The sequence below is a fragment of the Kryptolebias marmoratus genome, linkage group LG12, assembly GCF_001649575.2.
Source record: "Kryptolebias marmoratus isolate JLee-2015 linkage group LG12, ASM164957v2, whole genome shotgun sequence".
Lineage (NCBI taxonomy): Eukaryota > Metazoa > Chordata > Actinopteri > Cyprinodontiformes > Rivulidae > Kryptolebias > Kryptolebias marmoratus.
The window spans coordinates 3,712,124-3,729,530 of record NC_051441.1 but is presented as its reverse complement, the minus strand read 5'-3'; the positions used below and the strand labels follow the sequence as shown (position 1 = coordinate 3,729,530).

Genomic DNA, 17,407 nt, shown 5'->3' with positions numbered 1-17,407 from the left:
GTGGGTACGATGTAGGCAGAGGTAGGTAATGAAATGACGTGCACAGCATAGGACACAGTGGCACAGATCACTGGTCACAAACACTCATGAATCAGTGCAATGCAACTAAAAATGTGCCTTTTTTCCCTCATGATTTTCAATGATTGAAGCAAAGTGAGATTTTACACCGAACAGATTCACCTCCAGGTTCACCGATGCCCCCAGAAATAAACCGCAATTAAATCAAACTATACAAGGTTTAATAAGAAAGAGCGGTTTACTCAAACAGCATTTTTTACTGCTCTGCAGTGAATGGTTTATTTCTGGTGGCCGATTTCCTGCACCTCCACTTCCCCAACCTGTCAAAACAGATCAATCCTCAAATTCTGTATCATCTCTATCCTCCATCTTCCTCTCAGACCATCAGCGGTTCAGCTCCAGGTTTCTCCCAGTGTCCTCATTTTCTCATCAGTCCAGAGCAGAATTTCACGTTTTCTTTCACAAGGCAAAAAGGAAACACACAGCTGTGGTAACGTATAAAAAGAGACCGTGGGATTGTCTCAAACTAGATAGCCTGAGTTTTACAGACAATTTCAGTTCTGTGAGACTTTCTATTTTCATCTAAAATCCAAATAATTGTTCAAATGAAGGAACAAGCCGAACAATTTGTGGCATCAGTAAGATTAAAACGGCTCTGAAAAGTTCTCAGGTTAAATTTTAAATGAAGGCCACGGTTTGATCCTCTCAAATGTTTTTGCTGGGGGATGGCGCACACTTGGATTAAAATAAAAATTTTAATCTCATACCTGAACACTTTCAGGTTTGTGTTTGACCAAGCATTTACAAAACAGATGTTCAAAAAAAGTATTTAAGAATTAAAAAGCATTGTTTGAAAATACAATGGTGCTTTGGAGACATAAAACAGTCTCGTTTCTGATCCATTCTTTGAATCTTTACAATGAACGGACTTTAAATAATCACAGTACTCTCATTTTATCGCATGGTGCTGGTCCATGACAAAAGAATTGGCTGAAGTGATCAATAAAGCACAAAAGCCAACACTTCCCAGAGGTTAACCAATGGTGCAGGCAGCATATAATTTTCACTGAGTGGGATTTAAACAAGCCAAAGAAATTCGAGTTAACTAGACACTTGACCTTTGATTTCATAAGCATAAGTCAATATCTGCTAAAAGCAAATACATCGAGCAGATGCATCTCCGACACATGCAAATCGGACCAGTACTGACTGCATGTGACAGCACATTACAACACAAACACACCCACACATAAACACACCCTGTAGGCTTTAGGAACACACATTCATAACCGACACACACACACAGGCACGCTCCAGCTCCTCCTGAGGCCACGATGAAGTAGGTCTCCAGACAGCCTGCTTAGGTAATGGGCTGTACGCCGCTCCTCTCCTCTGTTCCAGCTCCCTCTTCCTCTTTTTGTTTCTGTGGACGCCAGCCAGCATGTTTAACACGGGGCTTCAGACTGCGACCAATTAAGAGCATTTTGAGACCGCTTTTTGCGGACGGTGGAATAATTTCCCCGACGCGGCTTGGAAACGTGCCCCAGAATTTCTGTTCTTGTCATTGCAAACCTTTAAAACACAAGAAAGGAAACAGGGATCGGACTGTGTGTGTGTTTTATGTTGATTAAATTAAATTTATGGCCACCATTCTTAATCTACAAACGGCAGGGAGCAACAAATCTGACTTCACAATGCCTGGTGAGGAGTAGGGCTGGGCGATAATGCCAAAAAATTATATCACAATATATTTTTTTAAACACTTGGATAACAATATCACAGACAATATTCCACCTTTTCTGCTTTTTATGTTTTTATTGGATTTGCCCAAATAAATACGTAATTTCAAAACTGTTATTTTATACTTTTTATAAACATATTTGACGTGTCTCCACCCTCACCCGACACAACATGCCTGCATGACTTGCAGAACATGGCGGTCTGATCCACATCTTCTATTTTAAAACCAAAATGATTCCAAACAATAGAAGTGGCTCCTGTTTTTTTTTGGAAATAAGTTGGGACTCTCGGGAGGTATTTCCGTGTTGTGCTCCGCCATGTTTGCTAGGTTGTGCTCACAGCGCCTCACGCTTCTTCTTCTTCATTTTAATGGCGGTTGGCAAACAACAATAGGAAGAATTACCGCCACAAACTGGCCTCACGCTGTACGGGTCAGGCTCCGTTAAATTGGTGTCGTTTTGGACCATTTGACTTGTACAATCTGTTACCATGTTGAGGGACAGCGCGTTATAATCCCAAGATTATCATTATATATCATGTCATATTTAAATCGTTCAATACTACATATGTAACACATCTGTTCTTCTGCACAAAGTGACAAAACTACGCATAAATTAAAAGGCATATCATTACTTGAATGAATGCGATCGCCCACCGCCTTCCTTGACCGTGAGATATCACAATCAGAGTGAATGACTCGCACCTACAACCACAACAAATTTAAGTTAAATATTTATAAAATTGACCGAGTTAAAGCCTTTTTGTGTTGGCTAATGCTGATTAGTTGCAGTGGCCAACTTGACTCCAAACGTTAAGTTGCAGAAGAACATCCAGTGATTACTTTCTGCGAGTTTCATTAAAATCCATCCAGTGATTCATGAGATATTTTGGGAACACACATATATTCACAGACATGGGCCAAAATCTAAACATAAATATCCTGTACCAAGTCAAGTTTAGTTAAAGACGAAGTCCACACTGTAAATGATTAACGGGACAGATATTAAAAATCATAAATGATATGGTCAGCAGTAAATGATCAGCTTGTAATTTAAAGATGCGGCAATAACTACTTGTGAGACTGATTATTACGAGCTCAAAAAATAAGAAGAATTAAGTTGTTTTCAAACAAATAATAAAAATTCATGAATGTTTCGCAGCCAGTACACAGACTTGGCTCTATAATGGCATGACAAGGCACACGTGCACATAACTTTAATTAGTTAAGATTTAGAAACTATGCAACACTTTTTGCCTACAACCGGTGCTTCTGATTTTCTGTCAGACAGCCAACTTACAAGCTTCGTTTCAACGCAATCAATAAATTAAAGGGTTTCGTTAATTGCTAATGCAACACCGTACTTCTACCTACATCTTGATTCTTTAAGCCTCATCACAACACACACAGACCATCATCATCATCATCATCATCAGGCTACTATAATCTACCACTACAGACAGCTGCAGTGTCTACCACATAAGCACCATCCATATTGAGCTGTCTGCCTGTGGCTGCGCTCCAGTTTTTCTTGTGAGCCGGTTAAACAGCACAGGTTTCTGCTTCCTCTCCAGGATGTTTGAGACAGGAAAGCTTGTGGGCGGCGGCGGTGCTTTCCATGCCCTTTAAGAGACTGAGCCATTGTGCCTGCTGGGAATCTAAAATGCCATTGTAATGCCACATTGGTGATTAATACAGTAAATCCACTAAAACCTAGAGTGATGCATTGGGCTTTCAAATGTTGAAAAATACATTTGAAAGAGATAAAATACACTTGGTGAGATGGACACGGGAGAAGGAGGACTCATTAAAACCCATGCGATCTCACAGAGATGGGTTACTGACAGCTTGGCGTCCGTCTACTAGTAAAACCAAAGCAAACCCACCCAATAATCAGTCAGTGAAGTACAGAGGTCACAGGTTGCACGTAACAGCTAATTGCCAACGCTGTAACAGCCAACGCCATTATACCGGCTGTTCCAGCAAGGCTTTGGTCAGAGGAGGAGATGAGTGGCTAATTAGTGTCTGTGTGAAGCAGAGTCTGGCTGCTATCAGGTTCACATTAAAGCTGGAAGCGTGATAGGATCCTCCCCGGCATGCTTAGCTCCAGAGGCATTTATAAGTATTATAAGGAGCATGCAACGAGCGCTACAGAAGCTATCGGAGCTGATTCACGGTGGTAGACACTGATGTGCCTTGTCAGTGTGATCAATCAACATTTAATCAAGGTTGTAATCGCACTCGGGAAAACAAACATAGGCAAGGGGAAGTTCATTAAACCACAAACACATGACACATGATCCTCTCACACCGACATCACAGTTCTGTAAAGATGAGCGATTTGGGCAATTAACTCAGGCAGTTCTTCACGCTTCTGAAGATCAATTTAGCTAATAAATAATGAACTAACCAGTAGTTCAGATTAATTTTTCATATAGAATTGGCTTCTTTTTTTCGCTTATGGTAAAGTTTCTATTTATCAAACTATTTACTTTACCAGTTTTATAAGAAGCAGCCCAACTAGAGCCATTTCTGGTGGTTCAATATTAACCTGTATCTCTGCAAAACCAAACATTTGCAGCTTTGGTCACTTCAAACCCATACTTTTGGAGTACAAAAGAAAAAATAAAAGAACTGACTACCAAAGGTCTCTTCATCGGCCTGTTTCGTACCCATTTACTCTACTGGAGTACAGATGTGAAATAAAGGTAAGAACATTAGGACCAGTTTGTCCATCCATGAGGCAGGAAGCTGGTGTCCATCTCCAGCGGAGATGAGAGGCCGGGGACACCCTGGACGGGTCGCAAGTCCATCACAGGGACACACAGAGACGAACGAGACAGACTTGTTCACACCTAGGGGCAATTTAGAGTTACCAATTAAACCAAACATGCAGGATTTTGGTCGGTGGGAAGAAACCCAAGCTCTTGACAGAAAGGCCGTGAGGCAGGAGGCAAATCTGCAACCTTCTTGCTTCTTGAGCGTGATCAGGTCCGACTCAGACGCTGTAACAAAAGCCACAAGAGGACAACGATGTGGTGGTTTACGCCAACAAGATGCATGTGGCACGATGAAGCTAAAAACACAAGTTCAGTTCTCACAATTCGGACTACACAAGGGGTGTGTCTAGTCAACGTCCACAACCATTTTTAAAACTTTCACTTTGCACCAAATTTAGCCCAACTTTAACCTTAACACTGATGGTCAGTTTAGCTGTTGTTTAAACATCTTTTCAAACAAAAAAGCTCTGGGTTGTTGCACCTGAACTCCATAAACAGCGAGTTGTCGTAAGAAAATAATGAAATGCTGCACCAGGTTACAGGTTATCAACTGAAAACTTTACAAAGAACAAAAAGTTTATTAGAAATTAAGTGGTAAAATTATATGGTGCTGATATAACTCATTCTAGGTACTGGATTTAGTTTTTTTCCCCCGACAACATTTGTACTGACGCACAATTATCAGGTTGAAGTAGCATTACAACAACTTGGCATACTGGCAGAAATGTTGCACTGAAGGTGAAAATAAGTGTTTGCAAGGCACGGTGCAAGATTTTGCCCTCATTTTTAAGCATCCTTGAAAAACAAGTGCACCAAAGTGCTCATTTAGAACAAATCATGTCAAGTGGGTTGCAGAGGCACTCAGGTATGAACATAAATTAAAAAAAGATAAGCAGTCTGCACATCTGAAAAATGCTTAAACCTATCTTAGGTGACACATTACGCATATGAAAGGAAACACACACGGTGCTGCTGTTTCCCCTTTTGTGCAGTGCAATGCTCCAGTTCCATCAGTCACATCAGACCGACTCTCGCGTCCCCACAATCCTCCCCACGGTCATTCATCACAGTGCCACTCAAACGCTGACTCGGGTCCCTGGAGTGTCATGTTAATATGCTCCCTCCGTGTGTATGTGTGTGTGTGTGCTCATTCATGTTTGCTTACATTTTAGTTAGCCAGCATTATTATTATCATTATTTTTTGTATGCGTGTTTTTGTTTTGATTTTCGGGGGGCTAACGTTTTGTTTTTTCCTCTGAGATGGATTGGGAAATATGAAGGTGTGCTGCGGCACTGACGGAGCGAGGAGAGACGGAACAAGTCGATAAGAGAAAAGAGGGAGAAGTAAGCAGGAGCTCGACAGCAGCAGCAACAGGCGCAGGGCAAAGAGGATGACAGTGCCTTCTAGTAACCTCTCTGTCAACATGATTATCTTTGAACACAGCTCGAGGTGAAAAATGTGTCACACACCATGTAAGACGGTTGCTAAGGGGGAGTAAATGGAGACTCAATGGGCTGCACGGGAAAGCAAAGAGAGCGAAAACGACTTTCGGAATAACGCATGTTCTGACGGAGACGAGCAGAGGACCCCCTCACTTGCAGAGAGAGACGTTTCTGCTTACAGCAACGTGGATCATCTCCAGACGAAGCGTGATTCGATCATCGTGTGATCCTCAGTTGTTGTTATTCCAATTAGTTTCCCTAAATTGAGCATTCCTCAACACGGCGCATGGAGACATCAATCCAAATGTAACTGATTGCCGACCTAAAGGCTTTAATTACTTTGATTATGCACAGCCAAGGTACCATAATGCCACTGATGCACTCACAACAGAGTCCACTTCACGAAACAAAGAGCTCATCAAATCTGAGGTTGGCTTCACTGAGCTGCTGCACGTGTACCACTGGTCAATTTAAAAAATATATATTTCTATTCCAATGTAACATTAATTTCAGCTGCAATCTTAACAAATCTTAAATAGAAAATCTGGCAAAATAGCTGACTATTCACACAAGTTCGGCAAGCTGCTTCATTATAAGCCGGTGCATTTTACAACTACTAATCTGCAGTCTGAAAAGGTTAATAACTGCGAGCGTGATGACAGCCAAACAGCCCAGTATGACTGTATCAGCTACACCTACACAAGCTTTAAATGAGCACATGCACACAGCTGAGAGGTCGTGTTTCACCAAGCAGAACGAGAGTCCCTTTTGTTTCTGTGGTTTCTGTCTGTTGTGCTGAAAGTGTCACGCACCAACTTTGTGTTGTAGCATGCTATTCTGCCCGTTCTGCTACGCGACCAAATTATTTTATACAACTGCTCAAAAGAAGCTGATGAAATCTGGATTTCTGCGCGTGTGTCAAATCTCTCTCCAGTTACTGCAGGTCTTATTTCATTATGTGCTAATAGGAACATAAGAGAGGTCTGTCCCCTGAAGAAACATATGTTTTAGACCACAGAGCTGCTGTTTTACAGAGTATCTGCGTTTAAAATATCTGTTTAAAATACACAACTACTGTAAAAACAGTAACCATTGATCTCAGGTCCTCTACCTTAGCTCTTAGCAGCAGTTTCTCTCCTAAAAGCTCCTTCACTCGCCCTACTGCTTGCAATGTTGGATGTTTTGATGTTCCTCTCCCTTCTTTAGCCACATTTATATGTGTAGTTTTCATTAAAAACAAGGCTTACTTTAATGAAACAAAGCTCCACACAACTAAAAGTAACATCTAACATGAAGTTGCCCATAAGGCTCCAAGCTTTCCTAAATAGAGGTCTGTTATTTGTAAATAGTTTTTAGTATTAAGAGACACAGCACACCTCAAAACCAGTAAAACAAAAGCAATCATCTAAAAAAAAGTTAGTTAGGTTATATTTCTCAAAGTTATATTTCTCAGTAGGAATGTTTAGCACTTTTGTATTACTTTCTAATGTCTGATCTTGCAAACAAAAGTCCATCCATCCATCTTTTACCGCTTATCTGTGGTCGAGTCATGGAGGCAACAGGTCCAGGTTTCCCTAGGAGGGAAACCCAGACCTCCCTCTTCCCAGAAACCCTCTCCAGCTCCTCCTGAGAGATCCCAAGGCATTCCCTGGCCCTCCAGCAAGATTTGGGTCTGCCCCGAGGTCTCCTCCTAGTGGGACATGCCCGAAGGGAGGCCTCCAGGAAGCATCCTAATCAGATGAACCTCCTCAACTGACTCCTGTCAATGAGGAGGAGCAGCGGCTCTACTCCAAGCTCCTCACCTTATCTCTAAGGCTGAGTCCGGCCGCCCTACGAAGGAAGCTCATTTCAGCTGCTTGGATCCAGGATCTCATTTTTTCAGTCATGATCCAAACCTCATGACCACAGGCGAGGGCAAACAAAAGTCATACGCCATAAATTATGTTTATAATAAATACAGTATATATAATATAACATAATATAACTTCTTGCAGTAATATGATCAACACTTACTGGCAATAAAAGGTAATCTGCATGTTTGAGAAGGTACATTTGAATCCATCTATCCATCCTTCCATCCATCATGGATATCATATTTGAAATTAGTCCTTTTTATTATTAGAATAAAAGTACTAAAGGAACATCTCCAAAGAGTGGTGATTCTTGGTAGGGGTTGTAAATTTAAAAAAAAAAATAAAAATGGTGGGAAGAGTAACTTTAATATGTGTCAGAGGACAATAAATCTGGACTAAAAATGTTTCTTATGAGTCAGGGAGAGAAGATTGTCCCTACACCCCTCCTGCTAGCTGCCATTTCACACTTTCCCCATGCCCCTACTGAATTCAGATGTGTCAGAAATTGTAGGTACAGACTGATTTCAAATATCTTCAGCTCAGCAGACTCTAAAAAGAGCTCCACCAATAAAACTAACTCAGGTTTGGTCTTCAGTGTGATGAATTACTCCACTCACAAGCCTGCTAACAGCAGAATAAATGCATTCAAAGAGTCAGAAACTCTGCAGCATTCGTTTTAAATGCCCTGCATAAATGTCAGGTGTACAAGATTTGTGATAATGACTTCAACTTTGCAAATACCAAAGATGTCTTGAGAGATTCAGAAAGTCTTCCAACAGCTTGTTTGTCTCTGAAGAAAATACAGGATTTATTTTATAAAATCAGTAGAAAAAGCAACGTTGAGCCATAAAAAAAGATTCAATATTTTTAACTTAATTTTCACTCTGGCAGAGCTTAAATATGCAACAAGTGAACGTCATGAATCACGATTTGGTGCTCAAACCATTTCTGTGCCAGAATCTGCTTACCACAGCAAAAAATATCAAAAGTATTAACGCAACAAATTTTAACCAGCTCAGATTCATCCCAACAACACTTTGCTCTGGAGCTCAGAGGAAGCAGAAACCTCTGCAAACATAGAGAAAAAAGATGGTACATTTTCACCCTCTACCAGACAATCTGGCAGCAGAAGAAAAAAAAAACATCCTTCGAATGTTCTGAATTGTTGTAAAACACAAATAAAACACTTCACCGGAGAATTAAAAGTAAGTGGCAGGAGGATCTGAGGGAATTCACAATTCATATGGCCCAGAACAAAACTGTTACTCTGCTTCAGTGACTAAAATACTTCATACTTGTCACAGCCCTGCGTTTGCCGGAAACACAAAGCTATTACACGAAGGCTGAGGACAACAACAAGGCAAGAGCAACAGAATGGAGTTTGTTTGTTTTTTTGCAGAACAAAGCTTAAGAGGAAACATGTGATGCAAAACATGAGAGCACCAAGGATAAAACCAGTTAGGAGACTGCCAGCTGTGCACAGCGGGAGAAAAAAGCACACCTATCACCAAACATCAAGGTATTATTTGCAGCAAATAAACCCATTATTTTCTAGAAAGTTGCTAAACTCAGATAATGTACCCTGATCACCTCAAAAGCAAAAGTTTTTGATGGCAAGGAGACTTCAGAGCCGAGTAAAGACCAGAGATGACATTTAAAAGACAAGCACACACTCACAGTTTTGAAGTCCCCGTGGGTACAGTTCTGGCCTTGGTATTTGCAGGACAGCATCATCTCGTTGAGGTCATGGCCGACCCTATCAATGAACTCCTTCATGCTGAACGCTTTGGGCTTGTAGGCTGTGAAGTTGGTCTTTTCCTGCAGGAAGGCGAGCACGTCGGGCTCAGCCAGGTGCGGCTGGGGGATTGCCAGGTGCACGTCCAGCAGGGCCAGCAGCTCTCCGGCGTGGTACAGGTCGTTGCTCGTGAGGTGGCTGAAGCGGTAAGCGTTGAGGTTACAAATGGTCACGGCGGGGAAAACCAGGCTGCTCGAAGCCACGGCGTCCACACTGGTCACGTGTGGGTAGGAGAAAAAGTAAGCCAGCCGCTCGGTACTCTCCAAGGCTAACAGTCCCAGGCAGGCCAGCAGAGCTGCAGCCCAGAGCAAGCGCCGTGCGCCGGCCCGCTCATACGGAAAGACAAAGCGTAGGCCGTGTAGCGTGCTGGTGCTGGCAAAAGCCTGCCAAGAGGTGGGATGAAGGCTGGAGCTCTCATGGCTCCCCTGACTGCCACAACTTTCCTTCAGATCCATGCTTAGCCCTCCGGCTCCTCAGCCAGGGAGCCGCCCCCCTGAGCACTCACACCTGCACAAACAGAGACAGGAAACGTCAATTTGAAAATAAAAAAACAACAACAACTTTGATTTACAATCCATATTTCTATCGACCACGCTCCAGGAAGCAGCCGGATAAAATGGGAGGGGAAAAGTAAAATAAAAAAAAACAAAAAACATAAAGACTTCAACAGAAACGGAGAAGGCGGAACAGAAATGATACAGCAGCTCAATTAAAAGCCAAGAAACTGACAAAAAGAGAGGAAAGCTAACGGCTTCTGAAACCTGAATAACTACCATAGAAAATAAGCAACAGAGGCAAAAGATGCTCCTTCAGGACATCCCTCTCCTCTCCACTTCCACTCTTATTCACTTGAACTGAGAGTAACTGTGGCTGCCAGCCCGCCTGTGGCTCCTACTACACCCCTAAACATCCACTCAACACACAAATCCCAACACACACACACACCCCTCCACCCCCCCTCTCCGTTTCATCCTCCATCGCCCCCTGTGACTGCTCCATTTCACTCACAAAAACACCAGAGTTTAGTCCTCTGTGTCACCCGGAGCAGGAGGTGAGAGTCACTCCGGCCGCGAGCGAATGAAAGCTGCCCCTGAGTATTAAAAGTAGTGGCTCTTCTCCATTCAGAAACACAACCACACGTCAAGGCTTCTCATGCTCCCCCGTGCCCTCAACTAATGACAAGCCAAAGCACCTCTCTCGTTCAGCCTAGCGAGGAGACATCCAGCTGGCGTGAGTGTGTCTGACAGCGCACGTGTGTGTGTATGTGTGTGTGTGTGTGTGAGAAAGACAGAGGGAGAGTCGTTGATGATCAGAGCCGCCGGTTAGTCTTGTACGCCGATCCAAACTCCTCCCGTTTTCCTCTGGCCAGATACATCCGCCTTACCTCCTCTTCCCAGCTCATCTGTGGCGGCGGCGGCGAACAACAGCAGCGCTGGGGAGAGACGTGCACACACACCGACACACATGCTCGCGCCGAGGCAGAGCGGAGAGAGAGAGAGAGGGAGGGAAGCCAACACTCTGCTCGCTTCATCTCCCCAAAGCAAAGTCTCTTATACTGAATGTGTTTCCTCCTCCTCCCAGAAAACACCCCCACCTTTGCTCTTATTTGCCTCTCTGCCTTTTCACATTTCCACACCTCGTCAACACAAACACGGTGATGGATGGACGCAAAACGAGAGACTAAGGAGGGAAAACAGTGGCTGAGGACGGGGAGTGGAGTGGGAGGGATACATGTCATGGGTGGTGAAGCAGAAGCGGAGACGGAGGAGTAAAGGCAGGGAGATCTAGGCTGAGGACAAAAATAAGCTAGGAAACCTAAAAAAATGAAAGGAACGCAGGGGAAATGTGGTCACACAGGCTGCACAGGGATGTCACACAATGAAACTCAAATAAAAGGTGAGCAACACAGATGTGAAGGGAATTACAGACACACAATGTCCTTATCATGAGCGTGGATGTGTACTGTAGATTTTTTCTGAGAAACAGATTGTTTATAAAGAAAAAGGAAACGGGCCATGTGTGAAGTGATACAAGGAGACAGGAGGACAAAAGTGGTGGTAGAACAAAAAAGAAATGAGTGCGAGTGTGTTAAACGGTGATAAAAGAAACAAAACCACTCACCTGTGTGTGTATCATCTGGTTATCAATATAAAATAAATTAGTTATCCTTATTTAATGTAACCTTCACAAATAAACTGTAAATACGTGACTGAAGTATTGACTCTACTAGAAAATACTGCATTAATCCAGACTTCTTCATTTTCACAGGCTGAAAAGTAATTAAACAAACTTCTGTAATTATGAATATATATGCAAATCCCACATAGTCAATAAGTGCCTCAAGTCTGGAACCCATTGATACAACATCACGGCGTTTCCTCTGGCGCCGTTTGTGAGTCCTCAGCATTTTGTGCAATAAATGTTGTTGGGTTTTTTTCCATTTGATGTTTGTTTTTTTGGTTTGTTCTGTAGAAGAAAGATGGAAACCGCAGCAGTCCGTTTCATGACGGAGCGGACATTTAGGACATGCCTGGCGCTTCTCGGCTGAGTTCATTATCGCCCGCCATCACGAAAGGAGAGAATTATCTCTGGGGAATGAAATTCCCTGCGTATGTGTGTTTGCCTGTTAGCAAAACACATCTCAGACTACTGGACAAATTCTAATAAAACTCTCAGAAAGTAACCACACGCTGTACATTCACAAAACGGCTCTCTTACAGATACTGAGCTAAATGTGGCGTGGTAGTAGCTGAGGGTCACCCCCATCGGATACTCTGAGCGTCAACAGATCTTTGTTTAAAACTTCAGATGCATTCCTTTCATTAAAACCACTTTCTAAAGGTACAAAAATTACTGCCGAGTGTTTATTAACCCTGAATGGATAAGTTGGTAACCTGTGATTCGCTCGCTCAAAAGCCAAAGTTGTTTTTCTTTTTATTTAAACGCAAACGCTGAACAAACTCCAGCCCACCTGCAGCAGCATCTGATCAAAGCCAGCCTCTCCCAATATGCCTTCTCAGCATTCCTCCGTGCAAACCACCTGCTCCTAAACAAACGGAAAAACGGAAAATAAGCATCAGGATCTGCACCAAATTAACACAGACGGGCAGAAAAGATCAAACCGGGTGGTTTAGCGGTCGTCATAAGGAGCATTAAATCAGAATTAAATTAGAGGTGAAGTAGTTATCTTATTTTGGAGGCATTTACATTTGAAACAGCTGCATTTAAAAGTGGGCTATCACAGTAAAACATTACTACAGCAGAGGTTTAATGAAAGCTGTGATTAAAAAGGAAAAATGAGCTGAAATGTGGGCAAAAAAGGTGACAAAAAAGAGAAATATGGATTACTTTTTAAGCATTTTAATGATTGCTTAAAGAAAACAAAATGTATGCCCCTTTTTCACGAGCTGAAACAATAATTTTAGAAGTTAACTTTAAGAAATGTTGCCGATATGGACTCATTTTAAACAATGAATTCAATAACAGGCAAAGAAAAAAAAAAGTTAAAATGTCAAACTCCTGGGTTGCAGCAAATGTGTGAAGTTCAACTTAGAAAGGGGATAAAACAAAAATCTTAACAGCTCACTGAATAAGATTTTATCAAACAAAAATAAAAGGTCAAAAGGTTCAGTTTTTTAAGAGATTACGAGGAAGTGTAAAGTATACACTCTCAGGCACACAAAAAGGTATTTTCCATAATGTCCTATTTAATCTGCAGCAGCACGTCTTTCGAAACCGAATACTTTGAGCAACATAAAGACGAATTACTTCTTTCAAATGTCACAAAATAGCAGAGAAATAGGTGACTGCACCTGTCTACAAAACTGCCATTTCCCAGAAATCTTAAGTGCTTCATTTCAAATCTATTACGGTGACATGCAGAGAAAAGAAAAGGCAGAAATATGTTGTTTGGAAGACACAGCTGTTTCTTCACATTAAGCATAAGGAGAGAGAAGAATATAAAGAAATATTACAGCCAAGTTAGTCACGGCAATATGACAATGACAGAATATTACGACTTTAAACGACTTAAAATGGAGTCAAAAAGGCATCTGAACATCAAGACTAATTTGATCCAATAAACACTCATTTTCGCGTGCAGGTAAATCAGTTTTACTTCAAAACTGGATTAAAAATTCAAGTTCCCTTTTGGCTCAATCCCTAAACGATTTCAGCTCATTTTCTAAAATTACCGGGCGACTTCTGTACAGGCCTAATTAAGTGATTAAAAAGTAATAAAGAGCCCAAATGAAAAAGCCCATTATAAAATTATGTCTAAATACCTCTAAGATTAAACCACCTCACTGTTTCTAAAGTTTCAGCAACTTAATTAAAGCTATAGAATAAAGTTTAATAAACTCTTACCCATAAAAGGTCACCACAGATAATAAATTCAGACGTATTGTGGAAAAGCTGAGTCTTTAAAATGTGCTTCCAAGGAGCCGCATTTTATTTAATTATTTTACTTTTTATTTCAGTATCTGATCATTTCAATGAAATGTTTTCTTTGTTTGTGACCTATAAAATGCATCAACCAGTGCTGTATCTAATCTAACAAACAACTTGGCAAATAAACACTTTTAAAGTGGATTTTAAGGCTCTTTGTTTGATACAAATACACATTTTATTCCTATTTGTTTGGCTAAAACTTTGAAAATACCAAAATTAACATAATTTGGCAGACAAAAAACAGCATTTTAGCTGAAAACTTGTCATACAGTAAACTCCTCTGTCTATTCTTTTTTAATATATGCTTTTATATGCTTCTCATAAGCTTTTTTTAAGTCCTCTATTTGTCATTTTGTTAGCATATTATAATGCCGTAGAGGTCAGATACAAGGACTGGGCTAAAAATTAGGAAAACGAATATAAATAAAAATAAATATTTAACAAAAACACTTAAGAAGGTTGCAGGAAGGTTTGGAACTTCTGAAAAAAAACTAAATAAACAAGGGTTTTTACGTTTTACGTTGTTCTCAATTAGCAAACAACAAATTCCTGTAAATTAATGAGTTTTAACCGAGTTTAGGAAACATTAGAAACTTTTTTCTACCACAGCGGCTTCATAGTAGGATTAATACACGTATTGGTTTTGCTTTAAATAGTTTTAATCACCTGTTTTGGAAGACTAGTGTGTCTTTTTCGCTTCTGTTTCCCAGTAACCGTTAGCTAACGTGTTAGCTTACCTGTCGCGCGGCTGTGAACTTCATGTCGCGGCGGTTGTTTTTAAGACTTTCGGTTTATATTTTTCTGTTAAAAAAAGAAATATTAAACAGCTAAAAAGACTGGCAGGAATTAGAAAAACAGAGGGAGAGACGGAAATTTAAAAACATATATACTAAAAATAACTTAATTCAAAGTCATAACTTTAAAGCACTTTTGTCCATATTAGCTTTTTCAGTAAAGTGCTAACAAGCTAACCGGAAATGAGCCGCTCTTAATTATGGGATACCAAAATAAAAGCTTAAAAAACTGTAAATAAAATAAAATATAATAAAAATTAAAATAATTACAGCAACGACACAATGTGCCAAATGATAACAGAAAACTATTTCTTTCAACCAAATTTATTTATTTATAGTCAGAGATTATAAATAATATTTATTATTTAATTGTTTGATTGATTTAGTTATTATGTAAAACTTCTTGGCTTTGCATAAAAATCATAAAATAAATTTAAAAAAGGAAACATTTTTGGCAATTACTGGATCTAGAGTCCAGTGAATAGAAAAACAACACATTTTCTGTAAATCCAAGACAAACAAGCTAAAATGTCATTAAATTAATCGCCTGTTTATTCCTTTTAAATGCATTTTAACCAGCTCTATTTTATGTATGGCTTACTTGCGGGCATTTGTCTATCACTTTGAACTTTCAGCCTAAGTTCAGCTGTTTGCGAGAACACCAAAGCCCTAATTAAAAGTAAAGAAGTTGAAAGATAAAGTACTTTATCTTTTTGCCAAACACTCCCACACACATTGTCTGACAATCACACGGCTTTTTTTTCCCCCAAAATCAAATTTACTATGGTCTCAGACAGCTGCAGGGTTTGCTGGTTTCTTAACAACTTAATTAAGCAAATCTTCCATTTTTCCACTGAGGTAATGAGCGCAGTTTTACAGGGATTAAAGAATCTCCAGGGCTGAAAATTAGGCTTTATGCTTTCGCAATCTTATCTTCCTTCATCCGACCAAGCAACTTTCCATCTACAGGATTAATAAATCTGTATTTCAAGCCTTATTTTTATCCCTCTCTTTTTAATTTGCATACAATTAAGACTAAAAAGTTTGTGTCAGTGTTAAGAAACATAAAAATAAGTTTCTGTATCTGAATCAGAAACAAAGACTTGGACAATTAAAGCGCTGCTTTTTCATGGAACAGATATTCCCCGACTTGTAGCAGCTTTGATCAAACTTTGTAATTGACGATGTGCTGAATGTAATGAAAGATGCGTTAGCGCTCAGAGTATGTGTTAAAGATGACTCTCAGCTACTACCACACCAAATTTTAGCTCAATATCTGTAAAATCATCATTGTTATAGCATTTTTTGTGCTCTTTAAGGTCTGTGGCAGCCATCTTGAACTGGGTTCACTCCAGATGTTGATGTAAACGTAATGATTATGTCATTAAAATCATTATGAGGTATTTTGCTAACAAATGAACGCAAACAGACAAAAACAAGAAGCAACAATCAATAGGATTCAAGGTGCAAAACAAAAAGGTTAACATTAACTACTCCTGTCCTTATTTTAGTTATTTATTTGAATTTCAAAGCTGTATCTGTAGTGAAAAGTAAATTTCAGGCATTGAATCATTTGATTTAAATTCAGGAAAATGATTTGCATCAGTGGGATTGTTTAAATTTCCTTCCTGTTACAAACCACAGCACGAAGAGCAGCTTTTTATTTTAGCTTTTCTTACTTTGGAGTCACTCGGCACTTCTTATATAATATGCACGACAAAACCGGAGGAGTAATTACACTTTCAGACTATTTTAACGAATTATGAAAACTAATAAGGTCTTGGTGGATAATTAGGATGCGTAAGTGCCAGATCTGGCCAGACAGCTGATTATTACCTCCAGCGAGATGCGACTGAAGCAAAAGGGCAAATTATTCAAGTGTGTGAGCAATAATCACAGATTTGCTCAAACCAAGCCCCCCTTTTGTGAGGGTCCTAATTGGTAGATATACAGATAAAGGGAATGGGTAACCCCCTTTCTGTGCACATAAACAGTTTCAAAGAGCCTTTTCTGGTCGAATTAAGTTCCTCTCCAATTAGGAGTTTCATCGGGACTCCTGTCGAGCTGTTTGTGTTATCTGATGAGCTCAGGAACCGGGCTAATGATCCCTGCCAGGACCAGATCTGTCGGGCAGGCCGGTTATTGCCCACTGCTGGTATTTATGCTCAGAAATAAGCTCTGTTATGTGCAGACTTTATTTCTGAAGTGATGTATATGACTTTTAGTTACATAGAGCTTTTTCTTTCTAGATTTCTTTATTAACGAGGAGGAAAAAAGTCCTAAAATTGACAAAAATAGTATTAAAAGGTTAGAATTTATTGAGGAAATGCAAACCGCCCACTGCTTGTCAAGGCAGTTTCAGATTAATATGTTTTAATAAAAAATGACAAAGTTGGCGCCATTTTGGTCAAACCGCAAATGTTTTTTAATGACTTTGTTAGACGTATTGAACTATTGTGTTTGTGTCTTTGAGTTTTTAGAAAAGCACTATTCAAATAAAATGTATTATTATTATTATATTAGATATGTTTAGCTTC

General features: G+C 40.2%; 1 protein-coding gene across 7 annotated transcripts in view; it reads right to left on the bottom strand.

Annotated features, from left to right (window-relative positions):
- The window catches only part of asic2 (acid-sensing (proton-gated) ion channel 2), a 356,894-nt gene extending 341,845 nt beyond the window's left edge, over nt 1-15,049 (bottom strand). The window contains exons 1-4 of one of the 7 annotated variants that reach the window (XM_017419427.3): nt 14,814-15,049; nt 12,599-12,673; nt 11,749-11,763; nt 9,510-10,134 (exon numbers count right to left, since the gene is read on the bottom strand). In XM_017419427.3, coding sequence (XP_017274916.1) covers nt 9,510-10,082 — 573 coding nt within the window. In that variant the 5' untranslated portion in view covers nt 10,083-10,134; nt 11,749-11,763; nt 12,599-12,673; nt 14,814-15,049. The other 6 variants (XM_025006638.2, XM_017419425.3, XM_025006639.2 and 3 more) reach the window with 6 other exon arrangements.
- Nucleotides 15,050-17,407: the final 2,358 nt, after the last annotated feature.